General features: G+C 44.3%; 1 protein-coding gene across 1 annotated transcript in view; it reads left to right on the top strand.

Moving 5' to 3' along the window:
* The window catches only part of LOC135546372 (short transient receptor potential channel 4-like), a 32,625-nt gene extending 13,100 nt beyond the window's left edge, over nt 1–19,525 (top strand). The window contains exons 4-16 of the mRNA XM_064974733.1: nt 567–707; nt 925–1,101; nt 1,369–1,569; nt 6,114–6,299; nt 6,451–6,601; nt 8,647–8,786; nt 9,340–9,483; nt 9,804–9,976; nt 10,602–10,797; nt 11,010–11,204; nt 12,034–12,075; nt 13,037–13,126; nt 13,317–19,525. Coding sequence (XP_064830805.1) covers nt 567–707; nt 925–1,101; nt 1,369–1,569; nt 6,114–6,299; nt 6,451–6,601; nt 8,647–8,786; nt 9,340–9,483; nt 9,804–9,976; nt 10,602–10,797; nt 11,010–11,204; nt 12,034–12,075; nt 13,037–13,126; nt 13,317–13,883 — 2,403 coding nt within the window. The 3' untranslated portion in view covers nt 13,884–19,525. The remainder of the gene's footprint in view (nt 1–566; nt 708–924; nt 1,102–1,368; nt 1,570–6,113; nt 6,300–6,450; nt 6,602–8,646; nt 8,787–9,339; nt 9,484–9,803; nt 9,977–10,601; nt 10,798–11,009; nt 11,205–12,033; nt 12,076–13,036; nt 13,127–13,316) is intronic.
* Nucleotides 19,526–19,622: the final 97 nt, after the last annotated feature.

Genomic DNA, 19,622 nt, shown 5'->3' with positions numbered 1-19,622 from the left:
AGGTCTGAAACACAGTCTTCCAGGGTAGGCAATTGTGGGGCTTCACCATGTTTCATCGAAATGTACAGCTGTGTATCTGTTGACATTATGTTTCCGAATAACCAAAAGGTAGCATATATATATAGCAGATCCTTGCATAGCTGGTCCTCTGTAATAGAGCATCTGGTCCTCTGTAATAGATCAGCTGGTCCTCTGTAATCAACACGCACACACACACACACACACACACACACACACACACACACACACACACACACACACACACACACACACACACACACACACACACACACACACACACACACACACACACACACACACACACACACACACACAAACAGCTTCTTCTCAAGTAAATCCTAAACTCTATTGTATTGGTTCATAAAGGAGACATTATGGTAGTATTGATATTGATAATACTACGATGTTGTTATGAATTCAGTATTGTCTAATTCAGTTTTCCTTCTTCAATCGATTTTTGGATTGAACACAACTTTTGTCTCTTGCCCACCATCATCCCTATCTGACTATGACCCATATTTATCTCTTCCCTGCCCTCTCCTCAGGTTCCTCCCATCCTATTGGATAAGCAGTTCTCTGACTTCACTCCTGACATCACACCCATCATCCTAGCAGCTCACACCAACAACTATGAGATCATCAAACTGCTGGTGCAGAAGGGGGTGTCTGTGCCCCAGCCACATGAGGTGGGTCTGAATCAGGATATATGCTACACAATGGTGTAGTACTATGGTAAATTATAAAATACTACATGCTACAGTATGATATAGTATGTAATGTCGTACAGTACAATAGTCACAGCAGGCTACACTACACTATACAGTATGATACAATAGTAGAGTACAGTATGATAGTTACAGTACTGCCCTCCGTCCCCTAACTCTCTACCGGTGTGTGTTTCAGGTGCGCTGTAACTGCATGGAGTGCGTGTCCAGCTCTGATGTGGATAGTCTTCGTCACTCCCGCTCACGTCTCAACATCTACAAGGCCCTGGCCAGCCCGTCACTCCTGGCCCTCTCCAGTGAAGACCCTTTCCTCACAGCCTTCCAGCTTTCCTGGGAACTCCAGGAACTCAGCAAGGTGGGGGTTTCAACAGTTTATTTCATTTCATTTAATTGAGCTGGAGGATGAGTTTGAGCCAAAGAAGAGTGAGGAGTTGTCTCAGCAGTGTACTTTATAAGCAGTTTATGGACTATTAATGTACATACTTAATTCTTATTTGGAACATAAGGCTTCCACAATAGAGTGCCACAGACACAGATATTCTGCCTTTTAGGAGATGGACGGTGTTCCATGACAGTGTTTATTTGTGCTTGACTTTTAACTAACATTTCCTGACTGTTTCAGGTGGAGAATGAGTTTATGTCGGAGTATGAAGAGTTATCTCAGCAGTGTAAACAGTTTGCCAAGGACCTGTTGGACCAAACCAGAAGTTCCAGAGAACTAGAGCTGATCCTGAACTACAGAGATGACATCAACCCTCTACTGGATGAGAACACCAACGATCTGGCCAGACTCAAACTGGCTATCAAATACAGACAGAAAGAGGTAAGACATTACCAATGTGTTTATTGACATTTTTCTGCTTGTTGACACTTGGCCAGGTGACTCTCCCTCCCAATGTACAGCTGAGGGTTTTGCATGTTATATTGCAGTGGATAAATATATATATAAAATATCCCATTTAGCAGACGCTTTTGTCCAAAGCGACTTACAAGTCGGCTGGGGCCACTACTTTTACATATGGGTGGCCCCAGCGGGAATCGAACCCACGACACTTGGCGTTGCAAGCGCCATGCTCTACCGACTGAGCCACACAGGACCACATAAAGCATGAAGCTAACTGCTGTTATCTTTAAAATAGGATTGAGAAGTAGTATCTGGCCGGATTTGGGTGGAGACTCTTCCTATGGGAGTTGGAACTATGTGATAATCACCAGGCTGTGTCTGAAAATGGCATCCTTCCTTAGTAAAACAACACATTACTGGAGCTACACAACATGACCAAAAGTATGTGGACACCTGCTCGTCGAACATCTCATTCCAAAATCATGGGCATTCATATAGAGTTGGTCCCCTGTTTGCTGCTATAACAGCCTCTACTCTTTTGGGAAAGCTTTCCACTAATGTTTGAACATTGCTGCAGGGACTTGCGTCCATTCAGCCACAAGAGCATTAGTGAGGATGGGCGCTAATTTTGGGCGATTAGACATGGTTCGCAGTCTGCATTCCAATTCATCCCAAAGGTATTTGATGGCGTTGAGGTCAGGGCTCTGTGCAGGCCAGTCAAGTTCTTCCACACCAATCTCGACAAACCATTTCTGTATGGACCTCACTTTGTGCACGGGGGCATTATCATGCTAAAACAGTAAAGGTCCTTCCCCAAACTGTTGGCAGTAAGTTGGAAGCACAGAATTGTCTAGAATGCCATTGTATGCTGTAGCGTTAAGATTTCCCTTCACTGGAACTAAGGGGCCTAGCCGAAGCATGGTAAATTAGCCCCATACCATTATTCCTCCTCCATCAAACTTTACAGTTGTACTCTGCATTTGGGTAGGTAGCGTTCTCCTGGCATTCGCCAAACCCAGATTGGTCCGTCGGACTCCCAGATAGTGAAGCGGGATTCATCACACCAGAGAACACATTTCCACTGCTCCAGAGTCCAATGGCGGCGAGCTTTACACCACTCCAGCTGACGCTTGGGATTGTGCATGGTGATCTTAGGCTTGTGTGCGGCTGCTCTGCCATGGAAACCCATTTCATGAAGCTCCTGACGAACAGTTCCTGTTCTGATGTTGTTTCCAGATGCAGTTTGGAACTTGGTAGTGTCTGTCGGGACTGAGGACAGACCATTTTTAAAAAGCTACGTTCTTCAGCACTCGGCGTTCCTGTTCTGTGAGTTTGTGTGGCCTACCACTTCGTGGATGAGCCATTGTTGCTTCACAATAAGTTTCCACATCACAATAGCAGCACTTGACCGGGGCAGCCCTAGCAAGGCAATCATTTGATGAACTGACTTGTTGGAAAGGTGGCATCCTATGAAGGTGCCACTTTGAAAGTCACTGAGCTCTTCAGTAAAGCCATTCTACTGCCAATGTTTGTCTATGAAGTTTTTCTTTTCTATGAGACTCGGAATTGAGCTCAGGTGCATACTGTTTCCATTGATGATCCTCGAGATGTTTCGACAACTTGATTGGAGTCCACCTGTGGTAAATTAATTTGATTGGATATGATTTGGAATACCTAGGATAGGATAAGTAATCCTTCTCACCACCCCCCCAAGAACACAGTGGCCTCCCTCATGGAATGATTTAGATGCACTATTGTAAAGTGGCTGTTCCACTGGATGTCAGAAGGTGAATTCACCAATTTGTAAGTCGCTCTGGATAAGAGCGTCTGCTAAATGACTTAAATGTAAATGTAAATGTCTGTCTATACAGGTGTGCGCACACCTTTCTCCCACAGTTATATAAGTTCCCATGTCAGAGCAAAAACCAAGCCATGAGGTCGAAGAAATTATCCGTAGAGCTCCGAGCAGGATTGTATCGAGGCATAGATCTGGGGAAGATTACCAAAAAAATTCTGCAGCATTGAAGCTCCCCAAGAACACAGTGGCCTCCCTCATGGAAGAAGTTTGGAACCACCAAGACTCTTCCTAGAGCTGGCCGCCCAGCCAAACTGAGCATTTGGGGGAGAAGGGTCTTGGATACTTAAGTAAATGTGGTATTTCAATGTTTTATTTTTTATACATTTAAAAAAATCTGTTTTTGCATTGTCATTATGGGGTATTATGCGTAGATTGATGTGTGGAAAAAAGCGATTTAATACATTTTCGAATAAGGCTGTAACGTAACAAAATGTGGAAAAAGTCAAGGGTTCTGAACAGTTTCCGAATGCAGTGTGTAGTGTATGTCTCAGTCTGAACAGTTTCCGAATGCACTGTGTAGTGTATGTCTCAGTCTGAACAGTTTCCGAATGCACTGTGTGGTGTATGTCTCAGTCTGAACAGTTTCCGAATGCACTGTGTGGTGTATGTCTCAGTCTGAACAGTTTCCGAATGCACTGTGTAGTGTATGTCTCATTCTGAACAGTTTCCGAATGCAGTGTGTGGTGTATGTCTCAGTCTGAACAGTTTCCGAATGCACTGTGTAGTGTATGTCTCAGTCTGAACAGTTTCCGAATGCACTGTGTAGTGTATGTCTCATTCTGAACAGTTTCCGAATGCACTGTGTAGTGTATGTCTCATTCTGAACAGTTTCCGAATGCAGTGTGTAGTGTATGTCTCATTCTGAACAGTTTCCGAATGCACTGTGTAGTGTATGTCTCAGTCTGAACAGTTTCCGAATGCACTGTGTAGTGTATGTCTCAGTCTGAACAGTTTCCGAATGCACTGTGTAGTGTATGTCTCAGTCTGAACAGTTTCCGAATGCACTGTGTAGTGTATGTCTCATTCTGAACAGTTTCCGAATGCACTGTGTAGTGTATGTCTCATTCTGAACAGTTTCCGAATGCAGTGTGTAGTGTATGTCTCAGTCTGAACAGTTTCCGAATGCACTGTGTAGTGTATGTCTCAGTCTGCTGTCCAGTCCCTTGATGGGAACATAATGAAACATAATGATACAGGAATAATGATGCTACAAATGCTCTGACTGAATGTTTCCTTGGAATACTGACTCACAACACATCTAAATTACACAGAAAGCAACTTGTTACACAGGAAAACAACAACCTTGGCTACATTGCATATGGCACCCTATTCCCTATTTGTGGTCTTATCATGGCTGGTATGCCGTCAGTAGTTTGTGGGAATATTGTCTCATGTTAAGTGTACACCACTGTATTGTGAATTTTTGGTTTATGGTTGGTTGCTGCTAGACTTACTGTAGATGAGCATGTACAGTACAGTTATGAAATGTTGCCCCCTCCTGAGTAGAATGGGATGCTGCATCTGTTTTCATGTAGAGAGTGAAGAGGACCGAAAACTGCAGAAGAAAACACAAATTCATTGCTTAATACTTTAAACCCTTTCCATGAGACGGACATTTACAGTATGACACTACTGAAAATACACAACATGCTATATCGCTTTAAGGTTATGGATAGAACAGAGATAAGACTCCAAAGAGAGACATTTATAACGAACTCCATGTTGCTGTTTGAAAGAGTGCCTGTCTGTCAAATCTGTTCCTCATTAAACATCATTATGTTTTTGTCTCTGTGAGATTTGATAGAACCATCTGCTGAACATTTGCGCTGCTCTGTGTGACGTAAAGTTCATCTCAGTCTAATGGAATTACGAACAATTATAACCAAATGGATCCCCATCACTTAGAGCAGGGCATTGTGGGGGATGAGGTCATTAGTGAGGTCATCAGTCAGAGAGCAACTGAGACAGAGAGTGTTTTAGACAGTGCCTGAGACGGATAGAGTGTTCCTTATCAAACCTTGTAAGCAGAGGCAGATCTGAGAGAACTGTAATGCTCTGGTTACACACCCACCACAGTTCCTGTGCTGACAAGGACAAAATGAAGAGAAAGTATCTGACATAGCGCAGTACAGTGTGTGAAGAGGATATTAGAGAGGAACAGAGATGCCAGGGAGGGACACTTGGGACCAGGCCAAAAACAGCTGGTAACACTCATCAGAATGATCAGGCACGTTAAGGTCATCAAGAGCTGGAGGTGCTGCTGGACTAAACCAGACTAAACAGTCATTGGCCGCGTCCCAAATAGCACATAGGGTGTAATTTGGGATGCACACATAATGTAATCTGGGACGTCAATTGACCTCCTCTATTAGCTGAGTATGTTTACTGCTGTCAGTATGCTGTATGCTGTACCCAACTGTCAAGACTTGCTTAAGATGTGCCTGTTTTCGTGTCAGTTGTTTGTCAATGTGGAGTGGAAAGCAAGTGAGAAAGAATATTCAACATTGTGAAGTTACATTAGACACACAGGTCTCCAATAACAGCTCATCAGTAATGTATCATAAAGGCTGACCCTCCCTCCCTCCCTCTCTTGCTCCTCTTTCTCCTCCCTCTCTCTCTCCTTTCCTCCCCGCCCCTCCTCCCTCCCTCAATCTCCCTCCTCCAGTTTGTAGCCCAGCCTAACTGTCAGCAGCTGCTTGCGTCTCGTTGGTACGATGAGTTCCCTGGGTGGAGGCGTCGTCACTGGGCAGGGAAGTTCCTAACCTGTGTCTTCATCGGCCTCCTCTTCCCCCTCTTCTCCCTCTGCTACCTGGTCTCTCCTAAGAGCCACTATGGACACTTCATCAGGCAAGTATCCTAGACATTAGAGAGGCAGGCCAGCAACTGGAGGGTTGCCAGTTTGAATCCCTGGTCTGATGGGAAAAATCTGTCAGGAAGCTGAAGTTGAATTTATGTTAGACCTAATGGACAATAAAGTAATCTTCTTCTACATCATTAGGAAGCCCTTCATCAAGTTTATCTGCCACACAACGTCGTATCTCACCTTCCTGTTCCTACTGCTGCTGGCTTCCCAGCACATCGTCTCTACAGACCCCAACAGACAGGGGCCGACTCCTACTGTGGTGGAATGGATGATACTGCCCTGGGTACTGGGTAAGAGTGTGTGTGTGTGTGTGTGTGTGTGTGTGTGTGCGTGCGTGCAGAGGTGCACAACATGATTGGTCAAGAAAGGATAGACCCGGACACATGCTGCTCCCTCCAAAGTGATACATAACACGATGTCAACTCCACAGAAGGTCAGCTGATGATAGAGCGTCATTCGAGACATACCACGTAGACTGCTATTGGTATTAATGATACTAGTTGATGACAATTCTGACAGGAAATGGTAGAAACCAAGCTTGTGTTTCAGCCAAATACCCTATCTACCTTTTACAGCTGGTTTTCATGCATTGTACGCACACTGTATTGTAAGACAACACAGCCCATGTGTTTCCTATTTAACTCCCATTGCGGTGTTCTGTTCAGTGCAACCGCATGGCAGGATGCATGGGCTTGTAACCAGTCTATCTGTTCATACCTGTCTACCTGTTCATACCTGTCTACCTGTTCATACCTGTCTACCTGTTCATACCTGTCTACCTGTCCTGTATCACTGCTTGATATGGCAAATGCGCCACCCTCAATTGCAAAGCGCTACAGAGGGTGGTGTGGTCAGCCCAGTACATCACTGAGGCCAAGATCCAGGACCTCTATTAGGCGGTGTCAGAGGAAGGCCCGAATAATTCCCAAAGACTGCAGCCACCCTGGCCATAGTTCACTCTTCTACCGTCCGGCATTATGGTACCGGAACGTCGACTCTTGGACTAACAGGCTCCGAGACAGCTTCTAACCCAAGCCATAAGAGTGCTAATTAGTTCATTAATGGTTACCCAGAGTACTTACACGGACCATATTTTGCACTGACTCTATGCACGCTCACACACAAACTAGAACAACGCTCACACACAAACTAGAACAACGCTCACACACAAACTAGAACAACGTTCACACACAAACTAGAGCAACGCTCACACACAAACTAGTACAACGCTCACACACAAACTAGAACAACACTCACACACAAACTAGAACAACGTTCACACACAAACTAGAGCAACGCTCACACACAAACTAGTACAACGCTCACACACAAACTAGAACAACACTCACACACAAACTAGAACAACGCTCACACACAAACTAGAACAACGCTCACACACAAACTAGAACAACGCTCACACACAAACTAGAACAACGCTCACACACAAACTAGAACAACGCTCTCACACAAAACCAATACACATTCAGATACTCTACATACACATGCACGCACACATGCACACGCACACGCACACACACACACACACCCAGATGTAGGATCTTAATTTGAGCCAGTTAAGTACAACAGGAAAATAATTCTGCAGCAACAGGAAATGGAAATGATCATTTTTCAGTAGTGTAAATCAAGTCTGAAATTACAAACTTTAGAAGCCTTTTTAAAACTCAAATACACTACAAGTGTGCATTTCCTGCTATGTATGAAATTTCTCACCAACATATAAGTGATCAAATTAAGATCCTACATGTACACACACGCATGCATACAGAGTCACTTTAGCTGGCCTTCATGTACATATCTACCTGAAATATCTCATCCCCCTGCACATTGATCTGGTACTGGTACTCTGTATATACAGTAGCTCCATTCTGTTGTATTTTCTTTTTATTATAATTCTTCAACTCTGCATTGTTGGGAAGGGCTTGTAAAGCAAGCATTTCATGGTTAAGTCTACACCTGTTGTATTCGGCGCATGTGACAAATACCATTTGACCTGATTTGATTTTAACACCCCCTCTTCACCTGGGGAACGTGGACATAGATCAGAGAAGTGAGAGAGACATGATAGATTAGTTCTGCCCGGCGTCAGACAGACATGACAACCTTAACCCTAACTCTAGTACTGCATCCCAAATAGCACCATATTCCCTGTTTAGATCACTACTTTAGACCAGGCCTCGATAGGCCCTCGTCAAAAGTAGTGCACAATGTAGGGAATAGGGTGAGTTACATAGGGCTCTGGTCAAAAGTAATGCACTTTGCAATGGATACCATTTGGGACATAATTAACCCTGCTGGTCTGTTCTCCGTCCTGTAGGCTTCATCTGGACAGAGATTAAACAGATGTGGGATGGAGGGTTCCAGGACTACATCCATGACTGGTGGAACCTCATGGACTTTGTTATGAACTCTCTGTACCTGGCTACCATTTCTCTGAAGATCGTTGCCTATGTCAAGGTACTGTATGATGGTTGTTGTGTACTAGATAATATGAAATACGCTTGAATAAATTGTCGACAAATTCTTGAAAATACAACCACCTTACACTCAGGCATCATTTAAATGAGTAGGAGCGCCACACGCTCGTCAGAAGTTGTCCGGTGGAGAAGGCCTATTGGACCTCTCCCCTCTCTGTCTCTCCCTTTCTCCCACAGTAGAGTTTGACTTCTCCCCTCTCTGTCTCTCCCTCTCTTCCACAGTAGACTCTGATCTGTCCCCTCTGTCTCTCCCTTTCTCCCACAGTAGAGTTTGACTTCTCCCCTCTCTGTCTCTCCCTCTCTTCCACAGTAGACTCTGATCTGTCCCCTCTGTCTCTCCCTTTCTCCCACAGTAGAGTCTGACCTCTCCCCTCTCTGTCTCGCCCTCTCTTCCACAGTAGACTCTGATCTGTCCCCTCTCTGTCTCTCCCTTTCTCCCACAGTAGAGTTTGACCTCTCCCCTATCTGTCTCTCCCTCTCTTCCACAGTAGACTCTGATCTGTCCCCTCTCTGTCTCTCCCTCTCTCCCACAGTACAGTGGCTTCAGGGCCAGGAACGAATGGCAGATGTGGCATCCTACCTTGGTAGCAGAGGCTGTGTTTGCCATCGCTAACATCTTCAGCTCCCTCCGCCTCATCTCTCTGTTTACAGCTAACTCCCACCTGGGACCTCTACAGGTCAGGATTATCACACTAGATTTACATGATTTGTCATTTAATACTATGTTTCTGTCATTACGTCCAGGAGCAGTTTGTATTAAGCATCTTGGAGTAGGACTGCTGATTTAGGATCAGTTTTTCCTTTTAATTCACAATGAATAATATTACATGGTCGGGGGGGACCTGATCCTAGATCAGTATTCCTACTCTGAGAAGATTGATACATACAGTATGGCCCCTGATCTGTAAAGCACTGAGCTGCAATTTATTGTATGAAAGGTTCTCGTTTATGATGATGATTATGATGATGATTATGACGATAATCCTCATTATTCCAGATCTCTCTGGGAAGGATGCTGCTGGACATCCTTAAGTTCCTGTTTATCTACTGCCTGGTGCTCCTGGCCTTCGCTAACGGGCTCAACCAGCTCTACTTCTACTACGAGACAGACGAGGGACTGAAGGGATGCAAGGGCATCCGCTGCGAAACACAGAACAACGCTTTCTCAACGTTAGTAAAGACCTGATAATGTGTTCCTCTGTAACATGTTTAAATTTGGGGAGGGTTAACAAATTCTGTTAACTTTCCCAAAATGTCCGGAATCAGGAGACAATTAGCAGGAAAACCAGGAATTTCAGGAATTTGGGGAAAGTTACTGGAATTTTGCAACCTGACATTTTATTTTATTTAGATGGATATGTATGTTTTGCCAATTGGCTGGATTAGGGCAAAACTGGAATGGCAGCCTTTTATGATATCTTGCCTATTCATGTAGATCCTGCTTTCCTTATATATTTAGAAATATAACCCCCTCTCTCTTGCATCCCTCTCTCTCTCTCTCTCTCGCTCTCTCTCTGTCTCTCTCTCTCTGTCTCTCTCTCTCTCTCACTCACTCTCTCTTTCATCTGTCTCTCTCTCTTTCATCCCTTTCTCTTGCTCTCTCTTTCATCCCTCTCTCTCTCTCTCTCTCTCTCTCTCTCTCTCTCTGTCTCTCTCTCTCTGTCTCTCTCTCTCTCACTCATTCTCTCTTTCATCTGTCTCTCTCTCTTTCATCCCTTTCTCTTGCTCTCTCTTTCATCCCTCTCTCTCTCTCTCTCATCTCTCGCTCTCTCATCTCTCTCTCTTTCTCCTCTAGGTTGTTTGAGACACTCCAGTCTTTGTTCTGGTCTGTCTTTGGGTTGATCAGTTTGTATGTGACCAACGTGGAGGCAAACCACCAGTTCACAGAGTTTGTAGGGGCCACCATGTTCGGAACCTATAATGTCATCTCTCTGGTGGTTCTACTCAACATGCTGATCGCCATGATGAACAACTCATACCAACACATCGCTGTGAGTGAAACCTTAACCCTAACACTAACCCTAGCCATGGTAGACAACTGCTACCAACACATCGCTGTGAGTCTTATGCTATCACTGGAAAGCAAAATCATTCATTCATTCACTTGTTTGTGAGCCCAACAACCTGTCTGTGGTCATTTTATATCACACAGTTTTGTTCATATCACTTGTTCAGATGCTTAGCATGTGTTGTTTCTGTTCAGGATCATGCAGACATTGAGTGGAAGTTTGCAAGAACCAAGTTGTGGATGAGTTACTTTGAAGAGGGAGGGACTCTGCCTTCTCCATTCAACATCATCCCGAGCCCCAAGTCAATCTGGTACTTCATCTGCTGGATCAGGAAACACATCTTCAAGATCACCAGGGCCAAGAAAACAGAAACATTTGGAACCATAGGGGTGAGGATGAAGTCTCTAGTCTACATCAACAATAATTGTACTGAACAGTAGGGTTGTAACATGTCAGTAATTTCCCACAAATGCCCAGGTTTTCCAGAAATCCTAGTTGGATTTCCTGTATTTCTTGTTTATTCCACTCTGATTCTGGGAGTCTTCCAACTGGGATTTCTGGAAGACCTGGAAATTTGGGGAAAGTTACCGGAATTCTGCAACTCCACTGAACAGTTCACAGTTGAATCTTCTACTTCTTCTCTGCTGCTCTAGCCTCAGAAGGTTGTTCTCAACAAATTATTGTTAATGAAATTACCTGTTCTTCCCAGAATGGTTAGACGTGTGTCATGAGACATAACTGTTCTGATAGCATCAGCAGTTAGAAGTTAAAGGGATAGAGGGATCGTTCGGGAACTAAAGGGATAGTTCGGGATTTGGGCAATTAACAATTTTTATGTCTCTGCATCCAGTATGAAGGGAGTTACTGGTACTTTTGCAAGCCAATGCTAACTCATATATGCGCTAGTTTAGCGAAAAAGAATAGTGCAAAGACTGGAAGTCTTCACGTAATGTTAGTTAGCATTGGCTCACAAAACAACCTCTACCTTCCTTCATACTGGATCCAGAGACATTAAAATTGTATCCACGAGTTCATCTGACTCTGGGGAATAAGATAAAGGGTTTCATTGCCCAACTCCCAAACTATCCCTTTAACAGAGAATGGGCAGGTGATGACAGAGCTCGCTGGCCAACTCTCCACCAAGAAGGAAATCACATGAACTGATTAGTCATGCTGCCTGGTGTGCTTTTGGAGTAAGTTAATGTTCCTCTTTTGTAGAGACGGGCTGCTATAAATGTAAGAATAAACCACCAGTATCAGGTATTTATATTTATATTTAAATTGATTATTTCTCATTCATTATGTGTCAGTTTTCAATGTTTTTTATTCTGCTGATGCACATATTTTGAACTCGATTTTTCCCAAATGGCACCCTATTCTCTATATAATGCACTACTTTTGACCAGAGTCCCGGTGAAAAAGTAGAGCTCTATGGCCCCGGTGAAAAAGTAGAGCTCTATGTCCCCGGTGAAAAGTAGAGCTCTATGGCTTGATCAAAAGTAGAGCTCTATTACCCAGTCAAAAGTAGAGCTCTATTGCTCAGTCAAAAGTAGGGCTCTATGGCCCGGTCAAAAGTAGAGCTCTATGGCCCCGGTCAAAAGTAGAGCTCTATGGCCCGGTCAAAAGTAGAGCTCTATGGCCCCGGTCAAAGGTAGAGCTCTATGACCCAGTCAAAAGTAGAGCTCTATGGCCACGGTCAAAAGTAGAGCTCTATGGCCACGGTCAAATGTAGAGCTCTATGGCCAGTCAAAAGTAGAGCTCTATGGCCCAGTCAAAAGTAGAGCTCTATGGCCCAGTCAAAAGTAGAGCTCTATGGCCCAGTCAAAAGTAGAGCTCTATGGCCCCGGTCAAAAGTAGAGCTCTATGGCCCCGGTCAAAAGTAGAGCTCTATGGCCCAGTCAAAAGTAGAGCTCTATGGCCCAGTTAAAATTAGAGCTCTATGGCCCAGTCAAAAGTAGAGCTCTATGGCCACGGCAAAAGTAGAGCGCTCTGGCCCAGTCAAAAGTAGAGCTCTATGGCCCAGTCAAAAGTAGAGCTCTATGGCCACGATCAAAAGTAGAGCACTACAGCATATAGCAAATAGGATGCCATTTGGGACACATTCCTGTACCTGTCCACTCTAAGGAGTATGTTTTCCATTTTATCTACAGAAGTTGTTAGTAACCCAGGAGTGGATGTGTTTGGTATGATTCTATCAACCTGTGGACTGTGTTGTTTTCAGGAGGTTTTGAGGAACCTGGTGAAGAGATATGTAGCAGCCATGATCAGAGATGCCAAGACAGAGGAAGGACTGACTGAGGAGAACTTTAAGGTAAGGTTTGGTTTCCTCTGACATTCCACATTTATTTAAAAACAATCTGAATTCAGCACCAGACAGGGACTACAAACTAAAAATAAGCATTGTTTCTGTCTCCGGCAATGGATGATAATTGACCTGCCCTGTCCACTGTAAATGTCATAAATAGATAAAAAGTTGTATGTTTGCATGTTTCTTTCCCCAGGAGCTGAAGCAGGACATCTCCAGCTTTAGGTATGAGGTCCTGGGGATGATGAAGGGGAAGGTGGGGCCTGGGGGTGGGGGCGTGGCTATAGCAGGAAGTAAACCCAGTGAAGTGGCAGGTGCCTCCAGTCTGGTCTACCCTGACCACTCCTTCAAGTACTCCCCCAAGTTCCCCCCGGCCACGCTTAAGACCAACATGTTTCACGTCACCACATCCATGCTCCAGCAGAGGGCAGCCCCCTCCTCCACCTCCTCATCCACATCCCCTTCCACCTCTCAGGGCTTGAACCGACTGGTCAACGGCTCTGTGGTACCCTCTTTGACCTCCACTGACACCTCCTCCATCCCCACCTCCTCCACTTCCGTCTCCTCTCCCTCCTCCACTCCCTCCATCAAAGACGGACTGGCCAGGAAAGACATCTGTGACTTTGGGCTCTACTCTGTGTCTGAGGAGATGGGGGAGGCGGACCTGGAGGAGCTGGACTGTGATGGAGAGAAGGAGGAGCAGGGTGGAGCGAGGGAGAGGACGTGTACAGAGAAGGAAGAAAACGAAGAGAGGGGAGAGTGAAGAGAGAAGGGTTCATGTTAGAACAGACTGTTGAGGATGAGACTGCTACGTAGAAGGACTATAGAGTGAATACTGTTCAAAAGACCACAAGCCATTTGAATGTATCATTATGATACGTCTTCATGGAGACCTGTGTAGTGACTTGTCTTGCGACTCCAGAACCAATTCAGCTCTCAGACTAATATATTCTGGTCTAGAACGTATAAGCCGGAGACCTGGAGACTAGAAGTCTGTTTCTTGGTTTGTGTACCAAATATCGCTCTATTCTCTATATAGTGTACTACATTTTACCGGGGGACAAGGCTCTGGAACCAGGGGACATAGGGTTCTGGAACCAGAGGACATAGGGTTCTGGAACCAGGGGACATAGGGTTCTGGAACTAGGGGACATAGGGTTCTGGAACCAGGGGACATAGGGTTCTGGAACTAGGGGACATAGGGTTCTGGAACTAGGGGACATAGGGTTCTAGAACCAGGGGACATAGGGTTCTGGAACCAGGGGACATAGGGTTCTGGAACCAGGGGACATAGGGTTCTAGAACCAGGGGACATAGGGTTCTGGAACCAGGGGACATAGGGTTCTGGAACCAGGGGACATAGGGTTCTAGAACCAGGGGACATAGGGTTCTGGAACCAGAGGACATAGGGTTCTGGAACCAGAGGTCATAGGGTTCTGGAACCAGAGGACATAGGGTTCTGGAACCAGGGGACATAGGGTTCTGGAACCAGAGGACATAGGGTTCTGGAACCAGGGGACATAGGGTTCTGGAAGCAGAGGACATAGGGCTCTGGAACCAGGGGACATAGGGCTCTGGAACCAGGGGACATAGGGTTCTGGAACCAGAGGACATAGGGTTCTGGAAGCAGAGGACATAGTGCTCTGGAAGCAGAGGACATAGGGTTCTGGAACCAGAGGACATAGGGTTCTGGAAGCAGAGGACATAGTGCTCTGGAACCAGAGGACATAGGGTTCTGGAACCAGAGGACATAGGGTTCTGGAACCAGAGGACATAGGGTTCTGGAACCAGAGGACATAGGGTGTCATATGGAACAAGCATATAAGACGTCATTCTCCGACCAGGATTTCTGGAAAACCTGGGAATTTGGGGAAAGGTACCTGAGTTTTGTAACCCTAGACGTGATAGAACTATCAGTATTTTATTAACAAGCCCTGTCTCTGCTGCTTCCTCCAGTCAGCCCCCTGCTATTTCACAGTGATCCCTTGTCATAAGGCATAATGGAAAACACTAATGATTCTTACAGGTAGATCTGTACAATGTCACACCTTAGCGAATTATTCAAAACTAGTTTGAACACTATTTCCTATATAGTGCACTACTTTTGACTTTTGACCAAATTCATTTATTGTGTTGGAGGTTTCATGATGCTTGTATCTAAATGAAAGTAGATAATTGTAAGATTGTTCTATACATCATTTGAAGTTAAGTGTAGCTGTGTGGGCTAATAATCCAAATGTTTGCCTTGGGGTAATTTGAGCCAATTACCACAGGGTATATTGAGCCAATGACCACAGGGTAATTTGAGCCAATGACCATGGGGTATGTTGAGCCAATGACCATGGGGTATGTTGAGCCAATGACCACAGGGTATGTTGAGCCAATGACCATGGGGTATGTTGAGCCAATGACCACAGGGTATGTTGAGCCAATTACCACAGGGTATGTTGAGCCAATGACCACGGGGTATGTAGAGCCAATGACCATGGGGTATGTTGAGCCAATGACCATGGGGTATGTTGAGCCAATGACCACGGGGTATGTTGAGCCAATGACCACGGGGTATGTTGAGCCAATGACCAAGGGGTATGTTGAGCCAATGACCACGGGGTATGTTGAGCCAATGACCATGGGGTATGTTGAGCAAATTGAAATGTTTTCTTCCCATGCGTAATCCAAGGCATTATCGCTGGGTTAGGAGGTAACAACAGGGACTGTCCTATTTTAAAAGTATTTTAAAAAGTACAGTGTTTATTAGGTGTTAAGCCGGTGTTAAAATATGTTTAAAATTATTTAAAGACAAAAAGTGATTGTAATTGTGTTAAAGATAGACATTGTTTAAAAAGGTAGTGGTAATATTTAATTCAGTACAGACATTTGAAGGCGGCTTAACTTACCCTGTCCCACAGTTCATATCACCCTATACCCGGTGTGTTGTGCCAAGAGACTACTTTTTTTGGACAAGCTATGTTTTCAGAACTGTAATGTTTACATGAATTCGGATTATTTCCATGGATACACAACATCTTGAAATATATGTAGATATCTTTGTTAGAAATAATACTATATTTCCCTTTACTGAGTGATACAGAATGGAAAAACTGTCTTAACTTACCCAACTCTCCCCTACAACTGAATGTTGACATAGCTTAGCTTGTGAAATACCATTCATTAGCTTTTTTGTGAGGAATTCCCCACGTTCTTACCATATGATGCTATACTCAGTACTGACAGTAACACTGCACACTAACTCAGCTCCCAGCATCCCATTTTAACCTTAAAGGGGCAATCCGAGAGTGGTACAGCCATTTGTGCATATTCTGGGGGGCTTTTTACAGCTCCGTTTATTTGAGTGTTTTCTTCTTTAGGCCCATCCCTCAGCCATTTACCAAAACAAGTGGTGGAGTTACCACTTTGTTGTTATCATGTCAGGATGTGAGGCAGATGGTTCAAGTCTCAGAGATTTATTGACTATAGAAGGGCAGGCAAAAGGCAGGTCGAGGACAGGGAGGGGTTCGTTATCCTGTAATAGTTGGCAGATGTAGATGGTAGGCAGGCTCAGGGTCAAGACAGGCAAAACAGGTCGTAACCGGGGAGACTGGAACAAAAACAAGAAAGAGGAACGGGACAAGGCAAACTGGCAACAGTCAAAACAGAAAGCACAGGTATAAATTCACAGGGGATGTATGGGAGACACCTGGTGGGAGACACAAGACAAGGTGAAACAGATCAGGGTGTGACAGTTGTTTTTCGAATCCTAGATTTGCCCTTCAAGGTAAGATATTGGGACTCAGCATCCCATTGTTAACCTCTAAGACATACTCCTGCATTCACATGTGAAGTATTGCATTGTATTCTGCTATTCTAAATATGCAAATTGATTAGATATGTACACTTTCTGAGGGAGTGCTAATGTTGTGTTTTATTTCTGGCATTCATTCAGGCTCCAGAGGGCTATACAACATGAATCAATAAACATAATATGTTTTTAACATAGATGATTTGAAGTCAGTATCACCATCCTTTAAACAGACAGTGAGCGTTTTCTCACATATATCACCATATATCACACGTTCCTCATTCATCTTTTTGCACTTCAATGGATATTCTCAGCTTCACACCTACAGATCTGCTGGAGTGTCTCATCTACTCATTAGATCTCTGTCTCCATGGTAACATGAATTGGAAGAATCCTTTTCTAATATGAAGGTACTACACTGCTACTTCAGACTGGTTAAGGTCACACAGAGGAACATTCGCTTGGCTGAGAAACCTGTTGAAAGTCGTAAACTAAGCAAATCCCGATCCTCTTACATATATTTCTTTAATCGTTTTTATGGTAGGACAGATAGGAATAGTTTGTGAGACAGACATTAAGGATTTAAGGGCACAGACAGACGGCTGAGCAGAACTAGTGCACTTTATAGGGTACCATTTCAGAGTCAGACATAGCCCATGTGTCTGCTACTCCTCTCCCGAGTCACTCAGTGTTCCAGCAGTCTGCTGGCCTTTACAGGGAAAAGTCACACTGCATGTGTTAAATGAGTTAACCAGCCTGGGTGTTAAAATACTGTCATTACTCTCTCATCTAACAGGGACATGCTGCTCCGGGAGATTTCCTGGTTCCTCTGGCTAATGGAAATACTTAATTATGGATTGCAGAGTGAATTGATTGTAGATTGTTTAATAGGATTAGAAACTGTAACAAATTACCATAGATGTTGTGGGACCCTGAGCCTGACTGCCAGTCTGTAGTGCTCTCATGCAAAAGAAAATTCACTCATTGTCATGCTTGGCTTGACAATGACAACGATTGGAGTTGGGAAACTTTGGCTTTGGACTATGGGCTGAAAAGAACTTCCTGCATTCTCCAGCATGTGTCATAAGCTGTAAGGGTTAGGGTTCAGGGGACATGTACTGTGTAGTTTCTGGTGTTTGTGCAGAATCTAGTGAACAGTAGGAGTGTTCTGTTCCTCTAACCGGAGAGAGAAGCACACTGCCCTCCCTGACGGTAGGGTTATCTCTATGATCCTGCCGACCTCACATAGCGCATGTGGAGCAGCAAAACAGCGATTGACTTGTTAGTTGGTTTGTGTGGTGCAGACACATCTCTTCAAATAGCTCAGAGAAGCAATTTGATTTGATTGCTCCATTTCCAAAGGTACAGTAAAGTTGCACAGCTCACACACTTGAAAAATGACATTTCAAACACATGCGAACAATCAACAGATCATAGAAATATATTATCTTATTCCCTTCTGTTAGAAGTTAGATGATAACTGACCCTTATCACCCACACACACTGGTATGATTGTCTAGAGGGTTTTCTTCCTCAAAAACATTTTAGAATGGTGTTGTGTTTTTCTGTTTTTTTTTATGCCCATAACACATCACTGGGATTTTCTCCAATTTGCCTCCCACAACAATTGAGTTAGTTAATTATGAATTCTATTTTTTAAAGGCTCTATGGACATATGAAACATTTGTGGCATTGTTTGTTCCTCTGACGTGTGGGCCTAGAGGCTGAGCGAGGCTTCATTCCCTAACATCTTTAGTGTATTAAAGAGTTCATCTGGCTCTGGTATTTACAGCCACACTCTGAACCCTCTCCCCTCCCCTCCCCTCCTCTCCTCTCCTCTCCTCTCCTCTCCTCTCCTCTCCTCTCCTCTCCTCTCCTCTCCTCTCCTCTCCTCTCCTCTCCTCTCCTCTCCTCTCCTCTCCTCTCCTCTCCTCTCCTCTCCTCTCCTCTCCTCTCCGCTCCTCTCCGCTCCTCTCCAATAGTCATAGATTCCTCTATGTCACACTCCCCTCAGTCCACTAGGTGGGGCTAAACACAAACTGTTACTTGTGACATATTACTTCTCACTCCTACCTCTTGTGTTAGTTTTGTTTATGTGGTTTAATAATTAGGAGTTGATACACAGATTAGTGACTGGCATTGCAGGACTCAGCTTCTGTAAGTCCATCTGGAGTGTGTTTGTGGCTTTCTAAATCTGGAGGCCAGCTTTGTTCTGAATAAAATGACTTACAGCCTCCAGTGGTGCCTGCCTGTTCACAGAGGTGACTAATAGTGCAATATGGTACCATGTCTGTCTGGACCTTGTCTGTCTAGAACAAGATAACTCTCTGTCTAGCTACTTGTTTTCAGAAAGGAACGGTGGATGTATGTTCTGTCTTCTACATTGCCAGTGTGGTTTCTACAGGTGTATTCTATGGCATAAATAAATACCATTGTGATTTTTTTGTGTGGTTTTTCCTTAAATTTAAACGGAATCTCAACAGAATCTGAAGTATAAAATCTGTGTGGGAGCAAATTATATCAGTATCAAAATGATTACTAAATCAAAAATCTCAATGATGACAATACCTTCCATTAATCTTACAACTATTTCCCCGTATAGTAGCGTGTCGCACCACACAGTATTAGTGTAGAGTGCGTAACATGGTCTTGGAGGGGTGCTGGGTGGTCCAGGCGTGAGTCTGGCTTTGGTGTGTTCCAGTC

This window comes from Oncorhynchus masou, chromosome 9 (genome assembly GCF_036934945.1).
Source record: "Oncorhynchus masou masou isolate Uvic2021 chromosome 9, UVic_Omas_1.1, whole genome shotgun sequence".
NCBI classification, from domain to species: Eukaryota; Metazoa; Chordata; class Actinopteri; order Salmoniformes; family Salmonidae; genus Oncorhynchus; species Oncorhynchus masou.
This window is presented reverse-complemented; position numbering and strand designations above follow the sequence as displayed.